The 23257-nt window shown below is 34.6% G+C and overlaps 1 protein-coding gene across 1 annotated transcript; it reads right to left on the bottom strand.

Annotated features, from left to right (window-relative positions):
* Positions 1-11068: 11068 nt before the first annotated feature.
* LOC137396133 (kinesin-like protein KIF16B) lies at positions 11069-21996 on the bottom strand. Its single transcript, XM_068082289.1, has 4 exons — positions 21961-21996; positions 19786-19975; positions 16498-16580; positions 11069-11227 (listed from the first exon to the last, which is right to left on the bottom strand). Exons 1-4 carry the CDS (start codon positions 21994-21996, stop codon positions 11069-11071), a joined length of 468 nt encoding a protein of 155 aa, XP_067938390.1.
* Between the last annotated feature and the right edge of the window lie 1261 nt (positions 21997-23257).

The raw sequence follows: 23257 nt of genomic DNA, 5'->3' as shown, positions 1-23257 counted from the left end.
AAACTTGCAAGCTGTTCTACCTATATCTATGCATCTATTGAACAGCGGTCTGGTATATTGACGCAGCTGTCATGAAATGGTGTGTCAACCGGCCTCACCTCAATCCCAATATTTAGCTGATAGACAGTCAAACATAAGCACTGGTTGTCTAGTATTTTGAACATGAAGTATACCTTGAAGCAGTCAGTTATTCCGATAAAAATAACCTGATATTAGCGAAGCATTTCTAATATTTTTCAGACAGAGCTGTTAATAAACCTCAAGTCTGTAAGGATTTGTCGGCGTAGTAATCAAACACAGCATACTATAAAAACAACATGCCAACCAGTAAAGTTTTTGACACACCTGAGTCAAAGTTCCTAGAGTTTGCTGACAGACCATTGTTCCATATATGGACTCAATTCAACGAATCTATGTACTAATAACCGGTCCACACTATATGAATAATAGGAGTCAATAGAAAACGTTAAAGAAATCCTGGAGCTATTCACCGCAACAGCTATAAGTTTTCATCAAACTTAATACGAGCTCAATAAATAGGTAGCACTCATATAGCTTCATCAATAATTCTTACGATTTTTGCGGCAAGCTATCACTGACTTTTTGTATATTTGTTACCGATTGACCATAACGAAAGCTAGTAACTCTTAGCAGAGCGCAGTCTATTAATCTATAGCTGTCAAACCTACATGTAAATTACAACAGATTTGAATGTTCTATAATTGGGTCATGCATTCATTCTGTAATTCAATGCATTTGGACCAATAGGGAGCGAATACTACTACCTATACAATCTCCGTTTCAATCAGAAAACCAAAAGAACGAATATTTTAAAATGATAAAATATAAAAGAATTTGCTACATGGCAACCTATGGTGGTGAGCTTAGTGTTTGATATTGTTAGCTCTGATCAAACTGGTGTTAGTCCTACCACTACTAGAAAGGGTTCAACGTGAAGAACCAATGGATGAGTTGGAGATGAGAATAACCAATCATTACTTAAAGATAAACTTACACAAAATTTTAAAAGATTTTATCAGAAAGTATTGGAATTTTCTATCATTTACGATTGTTTTTTATATTTGAGATTAACTGTCACCCAGGATGTTTCAAAATTAAAATTAGCAAAACTTGATCCCGGTTAAAACGCTCAGATCAAGCCAAAGCTACAGTTGCAAAGTGACTGACCAAATATAGATGCGCAACCCTGCAACTTGAACAGAATAACCGATATAAATTACAGCGATGATAGCAACTAGTGACATCATGTCTTTTTAGCATTTGAACAGCGATCAAGTTTTATCGATTTTTATCTTGAAACATCTTGGCAGTCAGATCACCTCAAACATAAACAACAATCTCAAATGGCAAAAAAATACCGATACTTTCTGATAAGATATACTGAAATTTCGTGTAAGCTCATTTTTGATTAAAAAAATGTAAATTGAATTATTATATGAAGCAACATGGCATGAGCAACATAAACAAGTTCTTATAATTTACGAAAGAGAACTTCATAGGAGTGTATTGGTTAGTTATGACTGCAGCACTGTAAGCTAATGAAGCAAAATTGTTAGGGCCAGAAATTAAAATCTAAGGCTGCTACTACTACAGGCAGAAAGAGAAGCAAAAGTTTTACCTCACGATGGAGAACATGTTAAGCATTGGATCTTCACTAAAAGAGTAGATAATTTCAAATTGATTCCCCAGCAATACATGTAAAGGCCTACGGGCAGACTATAATGATATTCAGTATTATGTATTTGAGCTCACATGAGCACGTTTCTGTGGATGATGGTAGTGCCTAATGCCAGTGTATTTGTGCGTATTAGGAGTTATCAATTCAATAATTACACCGGCTGCTTTTGTTGTGATTGGTTAACTAATTGTTAAAGAGTAGGTTTTAAAACGAAATCCCAATCACATCGAAATAATGTTGTTAAATTCAAAATAAAAATCTGGTCACTCTAAAACAATATGACAGTTTAGGAAAAAACTTGTTTGAAAGCTCAAAATTTTAACAATAAAAATTGAAACAATATGTTATAAGTACCATGATAGAAATTTACGCGTCGAAATGTCAAGGACAAATAGCCATGATTGTAGTTGATGTTATAATTAATACTTCAGTTTTAATTAGGGAGAAAAATGGACCGAGACTTCAACCATGTAAATTTATATTTGTGGAGAGCTGAGCATCACCTAGTGATCAGAATTATACAAATAATGTTAATTATAGTCCTGATATAAGGTTAAATTGAAGTCCAGACCAAAGGCTAAGATAGCTTATAGTAGCAATATGTTCAAGTAAACTTGACGGATCTCACTAAGCTGATAACACAGCACATAATAAAAGCCCTCAGTGTAACATCAGGTGAAAAACCCCTACAATTTAGAAACTACGAAATTATGTTGATTAGTGAAATGTAAACCGAATTGACTAGAATAAAATCCTTTTCACACAACAAGTAACTCCTGACTGCACAATTACATACATAACTATTTGGGTGAATGCTTCTTTAAAGAAAGATATGTGGTTAATTTTTTTACAGATTTACTTTTACCTGAATATCCATGCAATAAAAGTACATGATATCAAAAACCAAAACACATTGAATCAGCAGTATAACAATTGTTTCTTTAAATAGCCTGAGAACAGTCAGCACAAAAATTGGCAGCAACTTTACACTAGCGTAAGATCGACAATCAATATTTAACCACTTATAAAAGAGTACGAAGTGGACTCGGTATAACACTTGACCAACTTGATGGGAGGCTGGCAGTTGACATGAGGAATACTACAGGCATGTCATAGTATTGATTAGAATATAGTAGCCATACGCGAAAGAAACAGGAGAGAGCCAACCCTATAAATACCATGAAAAACAAGAAAAAAACAAACTTACAACACCATGAGAGAAACGCATTCCTTCGAATAAGTTATTACATGAAGTAATGGCGCAACTTGCAGTGAGCGAAACTAATTCAAACACCCCCCTAACATGCCTACAATCAGCTTGATAGCCTTACGAATGAAGACTGCAGGAAGGACTGATTACCTGTGGAGTTTTAAGTGATTACCTTCTGTGACGTTGATGTACAAGGGTGCGAAAGTTTTAACTAACCTCATTATGTTAAAGAATGCCGGAAGACACCCATGTTTATGATGAATGCATGAATTCCTTATGTACGTACGTATCATGCCGTGCGACCATGAAACTATCCACAAAGATGTCCACGTAAGTATCTTCACGCAATAACTTGGGTTATATTTTTAAATGCCATACAGCCCATACATTCATATCACCTTATATATGTATGCGCTTGGCTAGTGCAAGAAAGTGTTTTTTCTAGAAAGAAACAATAGTGCTGGAAAAAGCCTGCTAAAGATTAATGCTAAAACTATTATTGTATAAAACGTAGTATTGTTAAAATCAAGTTCAATTAGTTTTTGCTATTTCAGCTAGTTTAATACATAATTCATGACAATTGACTACAATCACAATTAGTGACGTTAATGTCCATGAGAAGAGCGATACAGTTTATTTCGCGCATCGCTGTAAAATAATATAAAACCTGTGATAATATACATAATATCAAGAGAAACAGCAAATTTAATAATAAAAAATTCATAACTAATTGTTTGCGAGAAATGAACAGTTCAGTGGTGAGCATTCTGTATCATATATCGACCGAGTCACCAACCAACATAATTGGCTACATTGTTGGTTGCAACTTAAATAATAAATAAATACTTAAATAATGCAAAACTAAATCAAATTTAAAAGCTTTTTATTGATTTAATAAAAATAGCTGATTCAACTAAAACCATAGATCACCAGAAAGGGAGGAATCACGAGGCGACCTCACAATGGATATTAAAATCACAAGGCCCAGGGTTCCATGTATTACCCTGGAGAGACAGGTTGATAGCTTGCTGATAGCACAGAGATGATAAATCTGAGATGAACCAACACAGAGGAATATGTCAGTACAGACATCTCATCAATCTGAGTTCAGTAATCAGGATTCTCCGACCACATTGAGCTGCTGTCTTTTCAGAGTGGAAAAGGTAGTATTTTACTTTCTCGGTTTTTTTATAATTGCAATTTTTACTATTGCCTTACATAATAAAAAAAAATTTCTTAAACTCGCTTTTAGAGATGCTTCTGCCGAACTTTTTCTAGAAAGTGCTATTGCAATTATAGTGAAATGCCACTGCATATTCAGACAGCAAATCAAACTTCAATTACTGTCAAATAAAAATTATGCAAGAGCATTCCAAAGGCACATAGGAACCCCAATTAAGTAGAGCATGCTCTGTGCTAAATTTTTGCTGCCACATTTGATCAAATGACATTTATAAAAATGTATTTATGAAAATGTTTCAGTATATGAGAAGACAACCTGCTCATCTTTATATGCTTATAAAATAACAATCTACGTTATTTTTTTAGCACAAAAAACAAATACTCTTTTAGTTCTAAAGGCTTATGAAAACAGCGACTTATAAATGGTCTAGTATAAGAGAAGACAACTCTCTCCATTTAAACATTAATGATTGGATGCACATTCCGACTGACTACTACGAGTAGATTGACAATGCATAAGATCTGCTAAGATCAATACGTAGAAACCTAGTCAAAATGATTTGCAATCACAACAGTGAATGGGATCAGGAAAAACTGGATCGGGTGATTCATTTGGGGAATGGGTAGAAAATGGGGAATTAAATTGATGGGGACAAAAACCCCGGGCTTAATGGATTTGTTCGAAAATTAGGCCTACAGGAAAAAGTGGGTACACAAGACAAGTAGGGCCATAAAAGGAATAGAGCCCACAAGACCAAGTGGGCAACAGGTAAACAGAATCTGCAAAGCAAAGTGGGATACAAGAAAAAATGAGCCCATTAAGCAAAGTTGGGTCCGCAACACAAAGAGGCATGACAAGATGTAGGCAGCAGCGTATTGAAGGAGCAAAGTTGAATCGCAAGACAAAGAGGCATGACAAGATGCAGACAGGAGCGTATTGAAGGAGCAAAGTTGGGTCCGCAAGACAAAGAGGCATGACAAGATGTAGGCAGGAGCGTACTGAAGGAGCAAAGTTGGGTCCGCAAGACAAGGAGGCATGACAAGATGTAGACAGGAGCGTATTGAAGGAGCAAAGTTGGGTTCGCAAGACAAAGAGGCATGACAAGATGTAGGCAGCAGCGTATTGAAGGAGCAAAATTGGGTCCGCAAGACAAAGAGGCATGACAAGATGTAGGCAGGAGCGTACTGAAGGAGCAAAGTTGGGTCCGCAAGACAAAGAGGCATGACAAGATATAGGCAGGAGCGTACTGAAGGAGCAAAGTTGGGTCCGCAAGACAAAGAGGCATGACAAGATGTAGACAGGAGCGTATTGAAGGAACAAAGTTGGGTCCGCAAGACAAAGAGGCATGACAAGATGTAGACAGGAGCGTATTGAAGGAGCAAAGTTGAATCACAAGGCATGTTGGAACTATAGAGAGCGGTATGAAACTTAGCTAATCAGCTACCAAATACAAACCACAGCACAAGGAGAACAACTATCAGGCGCTTACCTGCGACCATAGAGCGTTTTCCATAGAGACATCCAGCTAGATACATAACCACACATCAATCGATAAATATAACGAAACAATCTAATCAAATTCTCTATCTGAAACATCAGTAAACCAATTAAGCTGACAATCACTAAGTCTAAGTTTACTGGTTAGTTTATTGAGCTGGTAAACTATAGACCCGCACACAGGAGTGGTTGTAGTAGAGGGGATTGATCACTCTATTCGCTGTGAAGCAGTCAATAGAGACTTTATCATCGAGCTAACAAAGATTGATTACGTGTTTCTATTGTAAGTTCAAAATCAACAGTTATTTGATACGGGTCCATATATCTGAGTAGACAAGCTAGATTGACTTGTTAGGTTATTGATAGGCAGAACGCAAAAGATATTATTTGCCCTTTGAGGAGATATTGTTTCGAGCTGTTGGCGGCGCTTTTACATGGTGGCCACTAAGTTTTCAAGTCTTAATACCTTCAGAAATTATCTTTTTAACCATAAAGTTTTCCTTACAATTTACCTTAAATAGACTGTCAAACAAATAGATCTATAATTAAAGTTGTTTGATGACTTTCGATCAAAACTAAATTAATGTATACAAGGTGCATGACCATCTATGCAGCTGACATGTTAACCTTCCTTAAGCAGTGGAAGAGGCATACAAAAAGTGGCCATGAAGATTTATGAAGTATTTAATAAATTTGTCATATCTAGCCTCCCATACATACCATAGACTTTATATAAATAAAGTTCAACCTCAGTTTTAGATCATAATCTGTTCCAAAGATGCGGTTCAAAAAGTGATTTGTTTGAAATCCAAAAATTTTTTCAACTCTTAAGCATATCGAAATTACATAATAATAAATTGTAAAATAAGTGAGCAGATAATATATTACATTACGTACACTGAATTTCTTATAAATGCTCTATGAAAGTAGTAGGCTAGGCTGGTATATAGACATCAAATACCATAGACATATGATCACAACTTATAAACATCATAGACAAATGAGCATAGTATACAGACATCAAAGATCATAGATGTATGATCACAGTATAGAGATATCACAGACCAAAAACACCACTTCTCTATTGAGCAGATTGAACCTAAACTAATATAAATGAAAAAAAGATAATCCGCCTTCCGAAGTTGATGTTTTTCGTCGATGAGAAAATCTATACAAGCGATTTAATTCAACTGCAATTGTTTGTAGAGCAGGATAATGCTTGCTTGAAACAGCCTTTTCACTTCTTTCCTTTTCATGTACACAGAGCTAAGTGCACCTTCATGTTTGCAAAACCATTGAAAAACTTACCACTGCGCACGAGCGAGAATCTGTCAATTTTTGACAGTTATTGGAACTAAGAGTTTGAACTTACTTATCATATAGTTTAAGTGATCAGTATCCGACTGTTAAGAAAGATGCTAAAAAATCAACTTTCAAAATTCCCATTTTTGTTTACTTCATACTGAGCAGTAAAGAGGAGACAACTGCAAGTTATAAAAAGAAGCCGCCTTTTACATAGCAATAGATGTTAAATCTAAATTAAAATTTGCATCTTCAGATCTGCCTATTGTCTGACTTTACATGCAGCTACCGTCAGTACTATGTTATTACAACTACTTCTACGAATTAGTATTAAATACATCTACATGTAGATAAAAAATAGACAATAGAAGTTGTATGGCTTAAAGGTTTTAAACACAAAAAGTTGAGAATTCTGCTAAAAGTGTAACATTTAAACATGTCTTCATTAAAAATGACAAAAGGGTCAGTAGGGAGATTTAATGATTTTTAAAATTTCATGAATTGCAGTAATACGTATTTTAAAAAAGTGTACGAAACCTGGTGTATTTAGCCAAACACAATTAAAAAGATTCAGGTTGGTAACAGAGCCCCTGTAATTGAACTGGTGTTATGATTTATCTGATCATAAATCGCTGAGAGTTTGATTCTCTACAAACTGGCTAGATGCAATGTAATGTTTCGACTAAAAGTTAAAATGAATGCCAAAATTAAAAACAGTTCCGACAAAAAGGTGTAAAACCAAATTTAAAAAAATTTATGTTCCACTACCATGCTTGCAAAATAAACAGACTTGCCAATCTCCGATATCTCTTTGAAGCTAAAAACGGCTGCCATTGTTACTCAACCATATTATTACAGTGTCTCACCTGGCATCTTGAATTCTCTCAATCTCTGAATGGTAGAAGGCGTCTGGATCATGCCTACAAACATAAAGAATATTCCCATTACTATCCGCAAGTAGATAGAGCACATTTCTGACAGAACACCTGTTGACACTAGCCATGACTAGACGCTAACTAGACAAACGGAATCCTGACAGGGCACCTGTTGACACCAGACATCGGCAACAAGCTCTTCATTACTAAACAGGTGTTGTGAGCAGGCCAACACATGAGTTATGTAATGTTATAGAAATGCAGAAAATGAAGATTGGTTGTACTATTCACAGTGAAAAGTCAACATCAGCTAGTGATATCCTGTTGATTAACACCAGATTGCTCAAGACGAAGTGAGCTCAAGTGCTAGAATTATTAAAGGACAATCTCATCTCGTCACGTCAAGACTACAGAACGATGAGAGAATATTTAGTAGACATTTGTGACTGTACTCAAATCCAATAGGATATTGAGAGATAATGAGTGATTTTCATAACAGGCTATAACACTTCGACGCCTGGGTCCGAGATAATTCGGGGAATTGTTTCGCCTTGATCTTACAGCCGAGTACACTTTGTTATTCCACATTTTCGGTTTGTATAGGATTACAAAGTTTCGGTCGCTTCGTGCGTCGCTACGGTGTCATGTGAATTCAGAAGTACCAAAGAGATGGGAGTAAGTCTTTGAGATATCGCGGAAGGATTGAAGGATTTTCAAACCAATCAAGGAAATAAAAATGGCTGTCGACAGAACATCAGTATCTAATGACACACCGATTGAACATTTGGGTAACGAGAGTTCCAAATTAGACAAGACTTGAAAGCCTCTTCGCTTCAGCAACCAGAGGTTTACAATAAAACTTATCGTATTTGCTTTTCTATTCATAAAAAATATACACACTCTATCAGGCTCAGCGTACTGTGATCATTGTTTCTTCAGCTCTTTATAAATATCACTTCTTTGAAAAAGTACAAATAAAAACTATTTACTCTATTTGATTTCTGTTTTTTCTTTGAGTTCTACAAGCTTGGAGCTTGAATATGATATTCAATTCAAAAGAAATCAAATTATTCTAGGTGCATTCAGAGTTGATGAGAAGTTGTTAATATGGTCAGAGGACTTGCTTGCATATACAAGAAGAATTGATAGCATGATGAGCACTCAAACAACATTCATGCATCTTACAATATTTTAGTTGGATAAAGAAAAGTACAGTCAAACATGGATAACTCGCCCACGGATAGCTCGAACACATGGTTAACTCGAACAGTTTCTTTGGTCCGTTCCCATGTAATGATAAATTGCTATAGATAACTCGAACTCAACACTGTTAACTCGAACTGTTTTTTGCCCAACGGCTACTGAAACGGTTGTTATCGTTTTAGAAAATCACTTGATTCCAAGCCATAGAGGTGAACCTCAACTTTTCGTAATTCATAAGCGTCGTTATTACCACCATCAGCAAAATATTTTTGTCAACGACTTTTCTAAAGGTTTGGTGAAATTTGATTTATACCAAACATCCGCTTAGCGATTGCCCTTCGGAAGTGAGGTAAAGCGAGGTAATCTGCATAAACTTCAAGAAAAATCGGCAAAATTGATCGTGGGTAAAAGGCTCAAAAGAAAAAGATGTCTTTTCTTTTGAGCATTTCAACAACGATCAAGTTTTGTATATGTCAATCTAAAAAACGTGCTGGCAATAACATCACCTCAAACAACAAACCAATCTCAAGTGATAGAAAAATCTCTATACTTTTTGATAAAAACGTTTTAAACTTTACATTAGAAGCATTTAATTTGAAACAAGTCATTTGTGCTTTTGATTTATATTATAGTTTGTATATGTACATGTATCTACTAATAAATAAGCAAATACATGGACTTGTGACAGTGGTCTGATAACTTGGACGCTCTGATAACTCGAACACTTTCGCTCGGTCCCGTGAAGTTCGAGTTATCCTTGTTTGACTGTAGTTGAAGACAGAAATAAAGCAAATATTTGCAAATTTGGATGTATTCATCCAAACTAATAGAAAGAGGACAGATTTGCAAACTTAAACCCACCAAATTTGAACAACTGCCAGATCCGACCACGAAAGAATCAATGCTTTTTAAATGCAATGAAACAATCATTACATTGTCAAATGTTGTTATTTATTATCACACCAACTCAGTCACTTTTAATTATTATACCAGTGAGAGGTTAATTCACAAATGCTGTACTTTGTCTCACCTTTAACCTAAGAGCTTTTTACCAGAAATCTAGTAGTAAACGTTTCAAACTATATGATCTACTATGAGGACAGAGTGACAGAGACCAAGAGTAAGATGTCTAAGAAACCAGGTCTAAGTGATTGACAGAGACTGGTGACAGTACACAGTGTTGTGATTGACAGAGATGGGTGACAGTACACGGCGTTTGTGATTGACCGAGACAGGTGACAGTATACAGTGGTTGTGATTGACCGAGACAGGGGACAGTATACAGTGGTTGTGATTGACCGAGACAGGTGACAGCACACAGTGTTGTGATTGACAGAGACGGGTGACAGTACACGGTGTTTGTGATTGACAAAAATAGGTGATGGTGCACAATGGTTCCAGGAGATGAGTAGAAACTGTGATGGTAAACGGCGAGTCTAGTCAAGTGGCAGACAAATCTGACGGCAAACAATAGGTACCTTTGAATGACATCGAAGCTAGAAAGGCAGTCATTAACTGGTATACCTTAGGACACTTATGTATTCACCTCATCTAACTTTCGCGTTTCCGCGAAGTCATCCTCTCACGAAGATTTCATGAGCGAAACTAAACTATCATAACGAACGAGCGAAAACGCGGAATTAAATAGCTTTGTTCATTGATAGTCCAAGAAACAAATGGCAGCAAGCGATCAAATTGCATTATCAATCTCGGCCACACAATTCTACCTGCGGATCACAATTACAAACTAGTCCCAAATTGAAACCTTTCTTTTTACCGGTGAAACGAACCCGAGGAATCTAATTATGTTTGTTCCACTGCATTTATTTTCACATCACTATATTTTCGCACTCATCAGAGCTGCGAAATTAAGTTGCATCGAAATTCTACTGTATGCTACTCACGTAACTAAATACTAGCGAAATATAAGTGTCCTAGGGTATGTGAGCACCAGAAAAAAACACATTAATAGTACCGTAATGTCCACAAAATACACATTTTAACTTGACTGCTATATTTATTCCGAGTGCCAATGTATAGGCTCTTCAAATTTCTACCAAAATTAAGAGATAATTTAGTGTGAAGAACAGTTCATAAACTTACTGAGCGCTAGCACTTCTTTGCAGCAATCGTGGGCTGTCCTGCTCCGTCCTGCCAGATAAGAGTGAATTACTGCTGCTGGCCCTTGACATAGGAGACTTAAAAAACATCTCCAGGTTGCTGCTGCTCCTCCTCTCCATACTTATGTCATTGAGTGACTGCAAAAGTAAAAGCAACCATAAATATAGCTTGTAATAAGCTTTGAAGTTGTCTTTCCACAATGCGAACTATTACTACAAAAGCTACAACATTTATAAATTTAGAGTGAGTAACTTGCTCAGGAGTTGTCTTAATATGAGGATGTTTTGGAGTTATCTTTTCACCATATCAAACACGACTAAAAGAAATTTCATTGACCAATGTAAAACTGATAATACTTTTTTCGTAAATTATTTTCTAATTTTTAGTTAATAGCCACTAATTTAAAAACTATAGTGCTAATACTCCTAAAGCATGCAAACTTAAAACATTACATAAGTAAGCAAGACTTCGCTGATCAGTAAAAATTACAAGCGTTGGCTTACAGTCTAAAATATATAGCCAGAAAAAGGACAACTAGATATACACAGAATTTACATAAAAGCTTGGAATTAAAACCTACCAGAAGGAAAAACTGTTATTAAACTATCTTACAGATATATATAATATATATATATATATATATATATATATATGTATATATATATATACATATATATGTATACATATATATATATATATATATATATATATATATATATACATAATATATGTATACATATATATATATATATATATATATATATATATATATATATGTATATATATATATATATATATATATATATATATATACAGTCAAACATGGATAACTCGAACTTCACGGGACCGAGCAAAAGTGTTCGAATTATCAGAGCGTTCAACTTATCAGAGCACTGTCACAAGTCCATGTATTTACTTATTTATTAGTAGATACATGTACATATGCAAACTATAATATAAATCAAAAGCACAAATGGCTTGTTTCAAATTAAATGCTTCTAATGTAAAGTTTAAAACGTTTTTATTAAAAAGTATAGAGATTTTTCTATCACTTGAGATTGGTTTGTTGTTTGAGGTGATGTTATTGCCAGGACGTTTTTAGATTGACATTGGCAAAACTTGATCGTTGTTGAAATGCTCAAAAGAAAAGACATCTTTTTCTTTTGAGCGTTTTACCCACGATCAATTTTGCCGATTTTTCTTGAAGTTTATGCAAAGATTACCTTACTTTACCTGGGATTCGTTGAGAGCAACACTCCGAGGCAGTTCAATTAAAAGTTTTACGAGGTTTTACGGTACATTGTATATCACTCACGCTTTTTGAATGGATACTTATTGAATGTACACACGTATTCTGTGTTTAGGTCAAACGATGAATAGTTTTTTTTAGTTAAGACAACGTATACGATTAATTACAACAATTTTAAGACGTTTTAAACATTCAACATTCCGACGTTGATTCAACACGGAATCAACGTCGGAAAACTATTCGTCGCGGGCTAGCCGGGTCACACACTCAAGGATTTTCGCCACGCACATACAAAACAACATGCTGTTTTTGTTTTGTATGTGCATGGCGAAAATCCTTGCGCGCGTGACCCGGCTAGCCCGTGCTATTCACCGTATAGCAGGATAAATCAAATTTGATCAAACCTTTATAAAAGTCGTTGACAAAAATATTTTGCCGATGGTGGTAATAACAACGCTTATGAATCACGAAAAGATGAGGTTTACCTCTATGGCTTTGAATAAAGTGATTTTCTAATGCGATAACAACCGTTTCGGTAGCCGTTGGGCAAAAAAACAGTTCGAATTAACAGTGTTGAGTTCGAGTTATCTATAGCAATTTATCATTACGTGGGAACGGATCAAAGAAACCGTTCGAATTAACCATGTGTTCGAGCTATCCGTGGACAAGTTATCCATGTTTGACTGTATATATATATATACATACATATATATAAAATAGATATAAAAAGTGTGAAAGTTTGATAAAACTGTATTACTCAAAGTTTCATGAGTTTACAGTTTTATCAAACTTTCATACTTTTTATATCTATTTTATATCAGCTCAGGAAACTTAGAGCACTTTTATAGACAACGTGACCATAAATACAATTCTTTATATATACAGTCAAACATGGATAACTCGAACTTCAAGGGACCGAGCAAAAGTGTTCGAATTATCAGAGCATTCAAGTTATCAGAGCACTGTCACAAGTCCATGTATTTACTTATTTATTAGTAGATACATGTACATATACGAACTATAATATAAATCAAAAGCACAAATGGCTTGTTTCAAATTAAATGCTTCAAATGTAAAGTTTAAAACGTTTTTATGAAAAAGTATAGAGATTTTTCTATCACTTGAGATTGGTTTGTTGTTTGAGATGATGTTATTGCCAGGACGTTTTTCAGATTGACATTGGCAAAACTTGATCGTTGTTGAAATGCTCAAAAGAAAAGACATTTTTTTCTTTTGGGGTTTTACCCACGATCAATTTTGCCGTTTTTTCTTGAAGTTTATGCAGAGATTATCTTACTTTACCTGGGATTCGTTAAGAGCAACACTCCGAGGCAGTTCAATTAGAAGTTTTACGATGTTTTACGGTACATTCTATATCACTCACGTTTTTTTAATAGATACTTATTGAAGTTACACACGTATTCTGTGTTTAGGTCAAACGATGAATAGTTTTTTGTAGCTCAGACAACGTATACGTTTAATTACAACAATTTTTAAGACGTTTTAAACATTCAACATTCCGACGTTGATTCAACATGGAATCAACGTCGGAAAACTATTCATCACGGGCTAGTCGGGTCACGCACTCAAGGATTTTCGCCACGCACATACAAAACAAAAACAACATGCGATTTTTGTTTTGTATGTGCGTGGCGAAAATCCTTACGCGCGTGACCCGGCTAGCCTGTGCTATTCATCGTATAGCAGTATAAATCAAATTTCACCAAACTTTTAGAAAAGTCGTTGACAAAAATACTTTGCCGATGGTGGTAATAACGACGCTTATGAATTACGAAAAGATGAAGTTTACCTCTATGGCTTTGAATAAAGTGATTTTCTAAAGCGATAGCAACCGTTTCGGTAGCCGTTGGGCAAAAAAACAGTTCGAATTAACAGTGTTGAGTTCGAGTTATCTATAGCAATTTATCATTACGTGGGAACGGACCAATGGAAATGTTCGAATTAACCATGTGTTCGAGCTACCCGTGGACGAGTTATCCATGTTTGACTGTATATGTGTATATATACATATAATATATATAATATATATATACATGTTATATATATATAGATGTATACATATATATTTATATATATATATATATATATATATATATATATATATATATATATATATATATATATATATATATATATATACATGTATATCACTAGTGTGGAGAAACGTGCGCAATAGAAAATATACCTGATTTAACCTGAAGCATAACAGACAGACATTGGAGAGAACAGAAGAGACAAAGAGCAACTAAGGAGGTGATTGGGTGATTGTTAAAGATTGGAAGGCTTACACTTGATAAACATTCAACATGCTGTGAGTAGCAGAGTTCCACTAGTTCACATGCAAAGGTATTTATTTAACAGTTATGAGAAACATCACATAGTATCATGGTTTGAAGATATAATTGTATTCAGAGAGCACATAACTCCTCACAATCCATAACCACAAGCAAACATGTATCTGACATCAGTCTGTACCCAACTCTTATTTTACTCTGCTTCACCTAATGCATTCTGCTAGCCTAATATCCTAAACTCATTACATGTTCCTGGGCCCCCTACTAACCAGATGGTAGAGAACTTTTACCTCTAACTCTCAGTCTGACAGAAGTGATAAGCTTGTGAGAAGAAAACAAAGTTAAGATTATTGAGGTGAGGAATATAAACAGAAAGATGATACAAAACTTTACCCTGACCTTGAGTAACTGCAAGAACAAACAGTCCGACAACTTGTTTACGAGCAACACTAATGAGTGCATAAGTTACAGCTCTGCTGCATCAATCGATTTTGACTTCCGACCACAGAGAATGACATTACTGATAGTGTGCAAGGGAATCCAGTATCCAGCAGATTGGATGAACCACAACACAGTTAAACGTCAACATCCAATCTCCTCGATATATACGTTCATCTCAATATATGATAATCTCAATATACAATCCCCTGAATATATGATCACTTCATCATATGATCACTTCAAGATATGATCATCTCAACATACAATCACGTCATCATATGATGACGTGATTGTATGTTGAGATGATCATATCTTGAACCTCAACATACGATTACCTCAACATCAATCAACTCAAAATATAAAATTCTCAGCTTATCATACAAGGTAATTATGATGTTCAAAATTCATCAAAACATTGCAGTTTTGTAAATCAGTTTTTCTTCGCATAGTTTAGCTCTACAATGTTTTAATAATATTAAACAAAACTTCATACCATTTATGATTTCAAAGTCTTGGATCTCAAAAATGCGAGTGCAATTGGTAGTTTCGATAAAAACTGTTAGGAGATGCCATCCTTACAATTCAGACGGAACGCTTTAGAAAAAACATATTTGAACTATCCTTTTTCGAAACTTCATGAAACCGTGTAGGAGTCATTGTGACAAAAAATAAAACTTTGCGAAGGGAGAAAAAGCTTGAAATGAGGTAAAGTAGAAAATAGCGAACGTAGATAATAAAAATAATGAATACCAAAACAAAAGATTAGCAATAAAAAAGCAACAAAAGGCAATAAGCAAAATATTGAGCATATGACAGTTGATGACAAAAACCAGCCACTGTTGCATGGATAACACAACAATCATGTGATCAGAAGTGAAGATAATTTTTTCTATCCAATGAGAAATTGGCAGTCGAACTACTCACATTAATAAAATGATCAAACTACAGCTCCCTTGTCACTCTACACAACCTTAGCTACTTACCACTGCTTAACCCATGTTTGACTGACGAGTAAGACAAATATCCAAAAACGTGATGACCTGATATTTTAATAAAAATCAAAAGATTTGCTGGGCAATTAGCACTTCTTTTCAATAAAATGTTTATAAAACTAAAACAGCCGCAGACAAAAAGTAAAAATACACCTCTAGCAAAATATTCAGTTATAGACATTAGGCTTTCTGAATTCTCGTCAACATATCAACAAAACCAGAAAATGTGGCAAATGCGTGAATCAATAGTCTCACATGTAGTACAAACACAAAGTTGAAGAGAATATTTATATATAGAGTTTCTCTATTTGATTGGGCACACAGAACAAAGTCAACCAGAGGGATGAGAAAATTGACTGCTACTAATAAATTCTCTGCAAATCGTACCATATAAAAGATGATTCACTTACTTTGCGCTTGATCCGGAGTTTGGCAGCTTCTGAAGGATTGTTAAACCTGAACATGTTTGTCTTTCCTAGCAGTATGACATCACCTAAAGAAATAGACAAGTGAACTGATACATGCAGGTAACATAAATTATAATAACCTGTCATCCATCACCAGCAGCTAATGAACTGAAAATTTTTTCCCTTTTTTTTGTTTTACTATTGTTGTATGGCCTAATATGAAAAACATTTATATTTGTGGAATGAAATTATTGCCAATAAAGTAATATACATAACCAATGAATTAGCTAAAGAACTGTTGACATTTCACAGAGAAAATGACAAAGTTGTAGAACTTTAGCTTTAGTTAATCAAAAAACAATCGCAAATGGTAGAAAAATATCGATAGTTTTTGATAAAATCTTCTAGAATTTTGTTCAAGTCCATGTTTAGATTAAATACAAACAATCGTTCAATACCTTCCACAATGTCTTCCGACCTTCACCCTTCTGCACTGCTGTCAATATAAGCACCCAAAATATGTTTTCGCAGAGCAAAACTTTTAGGTGTGACATTTTGAATAAACAATGATAAACTTTTATCCACATAAGGGCTAAGCACAACTTTTAACCTAAAACTAGTCATTCATATACCATCGTAAATGTAAACCCTTTTTCACACACGTCAAAGTATGAAGACTGTGTTAAACAAAGAACTAATGAACGCCTGATACAGTTCTTTATTATTTCTGTAGTGTTCTGTTCAAGGTTTTAACGAAAAAACCAAAAAGTTTTCGGAGTGTGTTTGTTTGTTTCATCAATAGGAAAATAGAACAAAAATTGAAGTAATAAACACATTACATGGTTGTCAATATAACAGTGTATAATTAATTTCTAATAATGAACAATAAATATAACAACACAAAGGAGGTGATGATGAGGCCCAGTTAGACAATAACAGAAAAAAATAGACTCTCACTCCTGCTCCAGAAGATGAACTCTTAAACTGTTTTTAAATTCGGAAATGGTACTATGTTTTTTTAACAAATATAGGTAGATGGTTCCATAGCACCGATTCTTGGTATGTTGGTTTTCGATGACTGGCAGTGGAGCTAGATGATGGAATGGGTAAATTTATAAAACTTTGCCTGTAATTTTTACAGGCATAGTGTTTTGAAGATGATCTTGAAATGTTAAAAAAGCACGAAGCAAAGTACGATATTTATATAACCGAAAAATGTGAAAAAGTTTTAAGGTTTGGAAAAGCTCTTTAGTAGGATATAGGAAATCTTTTTTACAATACTTTTTTGAAAGAAAAATGAATGATTCAAGTACACAGCTGGAGCATTTCCCCACACCTCAACACAGTAAGTTAGTTTTGAGTTTACATAAGAAATGTAAATCAGTAGTAAAATATATTCAGGAAGACACTGGGAACATCTAAACATTAACCCTGAAATAGGACGTAATTTTTGCAAAATCGAATAAATCTGGTATCGCCAAATTAACTGTTTGTCTAACGTTATACCTAAAAATTTAATAGTATTAGATTTAGAGATAACTTGCGAGATTATGTTAAGGATTTTATCAGTAAAATTAAATTTATTTTGGGGGTTTTGCAAAACAGCGTATTAGGTTTTTTCCATGTTAACAGTCAATTTGTTTAAGGTACACCAAGTACATAAACTTTGAAGGTCATTGTTTACATTATTGGAAACTTTATTAAGGTCTTTTAATTCATAAAACAAATTTGCATCATCGGCATATAATATACAGCAAAAATGTAGCAAACAGGTAGATCGTTTATACAAATTAAAAACAATGAAGGACGTGAGACAGAGCCTTGAGGAACTCCATGAAGTAATGTTTGTGATGAAGAAATGCTATTTTGACTCTTAGTTGATTGTGTTCGGTTTGTTAGATAACTTTTGAATCATTGACAAGATGCCGTGTCAAAGCAGAGTTTTTCAAGTTTTGTTGTCAGAATGTTATGATCGATGGTATCAAAAGCCTTTTTGAAATCCACAAAAATTCCTAACACACACTTCCCTTCACTAAAGGCTTGTAAAGTTTGATTTTTAAACTTTGCAAGGGCATTAGCTGTAGATAGTTATTTTCTGAAACCGTATTGGTGGAAAGATAAAATGTTATGATTTTTTAAAAAGCATAGCAATTGGTTGTTCACAAAAGTTTCAAATATTTTATTAAAGATTGTAAGTACCGAAATGGGACGATAATTATCACATAGATTTACATCACCTTTTTTATATAATGGGGTTACTATAGCATGTTTTAAATTAGATAAAAAAAATAGCAGTTTTTAAACTTTGGTTAATAAGAAAACATAAGGGTGTAACAATAGCTTTGTTTGTTTGTATTTTCATCAAGGAATAAAAAAAAACATAATAGAAAAATCAATCTATATTTAATGATAAGGGCCCACGTGCACAATAGCATAGCGAGTCGAGGTGCAGAGCCCGGGTAGAGAGTCAACAAAAACAAAAGTTCATTTACTGCAAAAAAAAGCTATGTCAGAGAGTCAAGGAGCCATTGTTTCAGAGTAGTTCGAAAAACAGTGTGATTTCCAATCCGCCTTAATCCGACCGGCAGTCCGTTCCACTGAACAAGTTTTTTTGATAAATAAAGCCGATATTCCGTCTGAACCACAGGATTTGTTTACATTAATTTGTTTTATTTGTCCTTTTATATCATTTACATCTGCATATCTAAATGTAAAGGAAATTGATTTTCCATCATCGTTCAACTTTATGTAAGAGTTGGGATTTTTTGTTAATAATTGACTCCTATCCAATTGAGTTGCCAATTTATTTGCTATAGTTGTAAAATACAAGTTTAACATATTAGCAATGTCTGTATCACAAGGCGGATTATTAATTATTGATGGCACTTTGGTTGGGACACAATTTGAGTTTTGTTTAAAAGCATTAAGATTAAATTATTGTTTAAAACAGTAGAAGACAGACTGCGATACGAACAGAAACAACGAAATAATTGCTATTGATGTTACCGAGTCATTATTAGTAAGATTTTGCAGACACTTTTTTATTGATTCACTTGCTATTATGGGTTCATAAACACCAACGAATGTCAATGTGGTGGTTAAATGAAGGTGACGTTCAATTAAAGGGTGGCGCTTTATTTTTTAATCCTTCTCCTATAATAGTGGCGATCAAATAAAGGTTTTTTGGTATCTGGAGTTCGGACACCCTGCCTTATTATACGAAGGTTAAAAATGAGGTAACAAACAGCCATAGCTAGGAACATCAATATTTACCACTCTTTGATTACTCACCTTGAGTCAGCCTTGTAGGTTCTGTAATATCCGATCCATTTATAGCACAGCTAGCATGTGATCTGGGATATAGACACACACTGCCGTCAGAATGCTTGATAATGCAATGCTCTGCTGCAATCCCAGGGCCGTGAAGCGCAATATCGCACTTGCGTGAAGCACACTCCTTGCCGACTGTAGTTGTGCCCTCCTGCATATGTAAACATTAGCATGACATATTGACCAATAAGCTCATGGAAGTGAACTGAGACTTAGCCTTTTCAAATGAGATTATGAACTGAGTACAAAACAGACCTACAAGAGGTATTCATTTCGCTTATAAGAGTTGGTATTGCTAGCCCACAGCCCTACATGTTCTGCTAAAAGATGGCGAGCCTATCATTCAGCCTTTTCAGTGTTTTAGGTGCAGAAATAATTCCTAACACAAAAATTGGTCAGGTTGGAAATGGCCACAGGTCATCAAACATTCATAAAGTTATGAACTCTCTAGGAAAAATAATTCTATGTTATATGAACAGAACAAAGCCGCTTATGATTCGAAGAATTCTGAGTGTGACAAATCGAAAGGCTTTTTTGGGTGAACTGGAAGACCACAAGATGTATAGAGAGTGGTTACGAATTGCATTTAGTAAACTCTTTTATAGTTATACCTATGACATGTAGTAAGACCAAGATGCTTTACATATGCTACGGTTCCAGAGAATGCATAAAGACTAATCGATATTTCAGAAGCCTTGTACCAGCCCTTGTGTTGATCATAGACTGCACAGAGAAAAAATAGAGAGAACAGTGTGGAAATGTTATTGGCTGTAACAATGCACTTGCTGTTTATTAATATATAAATTGATGTAAGAGCTCTTGCAGGCTATTACTAGTGTTTACAGAAAGAATACTCTCAAATACATATTTGTATGAAATTGGGGCAGCATCAGGTTTGAGAATCCTTTAGAAAACTAGATAAACTATTTTCCTGTTTTCACACTTTTTTGTGTTATGAGTAATACTAGAGTGCGTGTGGTGCTGTGTGACATTCACAACAAGCCTCAGAACAACCTGTGCAAGCTTACGAGTATAATGATAAGACCTCCTTGCTCAGGGGTCGACAACCCACGGCTTGGGAGCCGCATGCGGCTCTTTCATCACCTCGCTGCGGCTCCCTCTGACTTTGAATTTTTTTCCTTTTTCCTTTTTTCACCATATACCAAGCAACTCATAATAATATAGAAGTTCTATCACTAGATTTTGTAATATAATTAAAAAAATTGTAATTATGGTGATAATCAAACATTGTCGCTTGTTATGCGTCATTATTTATGTTATATTATTATTAGTACCTTATCACATGATTGTCTCGTGGCTTTAACTTTAACATAAAAGTACAGAAAAATGTACTACCAGGAGGACCAAACCGCAATAAGATACCTTCTGATATTATGTCAACGAACTGGGTTAAACAATTAGAAATCTAGTAAGGTTAGCCAGCCATTTGGGTTCGCAATATCGTCAACAACACTACTGACAAACAACAACACTAAAACAGGTAGTCCACCTTTCTTAGAACAATTCATGCGCCAATAAAACTGCCACAATTATTTTATTAGTCTTTGCAAAAGTGTAATTTTGTTTTCTCAGCTGTTAAATCATTATACATGCCACACCTTTTCATTTTACAGTATGAACATGTTATAAAAGCATTAAAAGCTAAACAAAAACGTTACATGTAGTATTTATTATTTTTTCAAATGTAAAATATCAAAGGGGTTTTGTGGCTCCCACTGCGTTCTTTCCTGCGGAAACTGATCCAAAATGACTCTTTGAGTGAAAAAGGTTGTCGACCCCTGGCCTTGGTCATACTAGACAAAAGCAAACCTATGGGTAGATTTATAAACATAAAGAAGTAGTAAGCAATAACAAAATATAACAAAAGGAGTGGTCCACTTTATGCTAATCTTATTTTGAACGAAAAATAATAACTTTTTAAGTTCTGTATTTAACAGCTCGCAATGGTAGCTTCTCTTGATATTTTCATGACTTGCACGTCAACGTGTTACGTAAACTTTTTAAAATATGGCACAAATCATAAATTCTGCTATTAGTTACAGAGAATAATACAGTCCTTACCTTGAGATGGTATATGATTACTCCAGTACTCAGGATATCATCATCTATGCCAACGAGGTGGGGAAGGGGCGAGTCCACAATCACCCCCATAGAGCTAGTTTTTCTTGGCCCTCTCTTCAGCATTATATCTGACTCCTGTATAACAGTTACATATCTGTTGCATCTCAATTTCATACTTGCACTCATGTACACTCACTCCTCTCTCAAGCGGTTTTCACCATACTTGACAGTCAATGGTTCCATTCCTTGAGGCAATTCAAATCCTTATATTCACATTCCATTATAAGAAGCTTATATTTAAATTATCTATAGTTCAGCGTAAGAACTCTACAATTCATGAAGGGCTATCCATAGTATAGACAACCTATATAATCTCTCTGAAACCTAATCATTCCTTTGACAACCATGTCTATACAAATTTAATACAGTAATCAGAGCCGGATTATATATCGGGAAACTAATCAGAGTTGCTAAAAATATCAAGAGACCAATCATGTGTTTCCTACCGGATAAAACAACGTTTCATTTTAAGAAAGTAAAGTCAAATATAAATAACAAATACAATGTGGTTAGAGCTAACACAAAACTACTACTCGTGTGAAACCACAAATAAAACACGATCTAGTGAATATTGATTCCTTGAAAATCAATCAAGTTTGTGTGAATAACTTCATGGACCTATGCAATGTCGAACATTAAAAGTAAAAAGCACTTCTATTAATAACGATAGTGTTTAACTCTCTTGCCACTACATTTTTCTGGCCTGCACATAATGGCACCTAAAACCACCATTGTTACAGCGTAACGGAAACCATTTTCCTACTCCAAAATTTTTAAGGTTTCTCTCTCAAAACTTTATAAAAGCTTTAAACACCGAAATATATAATAACTGTATCCGTCTAATATGTTTTACTCAAAATAGTTCCTTGTTTAACGCGGTAAAATACTTCGATGGATATGAAAAACCGTTTAGTGAAAAATGCTAAAGCTGGTGACATTAATGTCGCTCTGCCCGTATAAGGGTTAAATTCATCACCCCCAAACATTCTGACCAGCTAATTAAAAGATTGAGCACCTATTTGAAGACCACCGCTGATAATAAGTAATGAATTAGCGAATCATTGTAAATTAGAGTTTGACAGGATTCATAGATATGATAAGAAAATACTGCATAAACTTTTAGTAATTTGAAGTAGTAAATTGTTTTATATTAAATATAATATATATTCTTATGATCTTATATCTTTTACATTCAATAAAATATAATTAACTTTCCTACAGCTGTTAGACACAAAGAGTCGAAATTCTAATGGTAATGTTACCAAAGGCCTGACTGATCCTCTGGCAGCAA

This window comes from Watersipora subatra, chromosome 5 (genome assembly GCF_963576615.1).
Source record: "Watersipora subatra chromosome 5, tzWatSuba1.1, whole genome shotgun sequence".
Lineage (NCBI taxonomy): Eukaryota > Metazoa > Bryozoa > Gymnolaemata > Cheilostomatida > Watersiporidae > Watersipora > Watersipora subatra.
This window is presented reverse-complemented; position numbering and strand designations above follow the sequence as displayed.

What these genes read in the sequence shown, in the direction of transcription:
- LOC137396133 (XM_068082289.1), bottom strand. Translation starts at nt 21,996, where the DNA reads ATGGGGGTGATTGTGGACTCGCCCCTTCCCCACCTC. An exon ending in ACTCGCCCCTTCCCCACCTC is followed by an intron (nt 19,976 to 21,960) that starts GTTGGCATAGAT and finishes TTACATATGCAG; the next exon opens with GAGGGCACAACTACAGTCGG. An exon ending in ACCTACAAGGCTGACTCAAG is followed by an intron (nt 16,581 to 19,785) that starts GTGAGTAATCAA and finishes CTATTTCTTTAG; the next exon opens with GTGATGTCATACTGCTAGGA.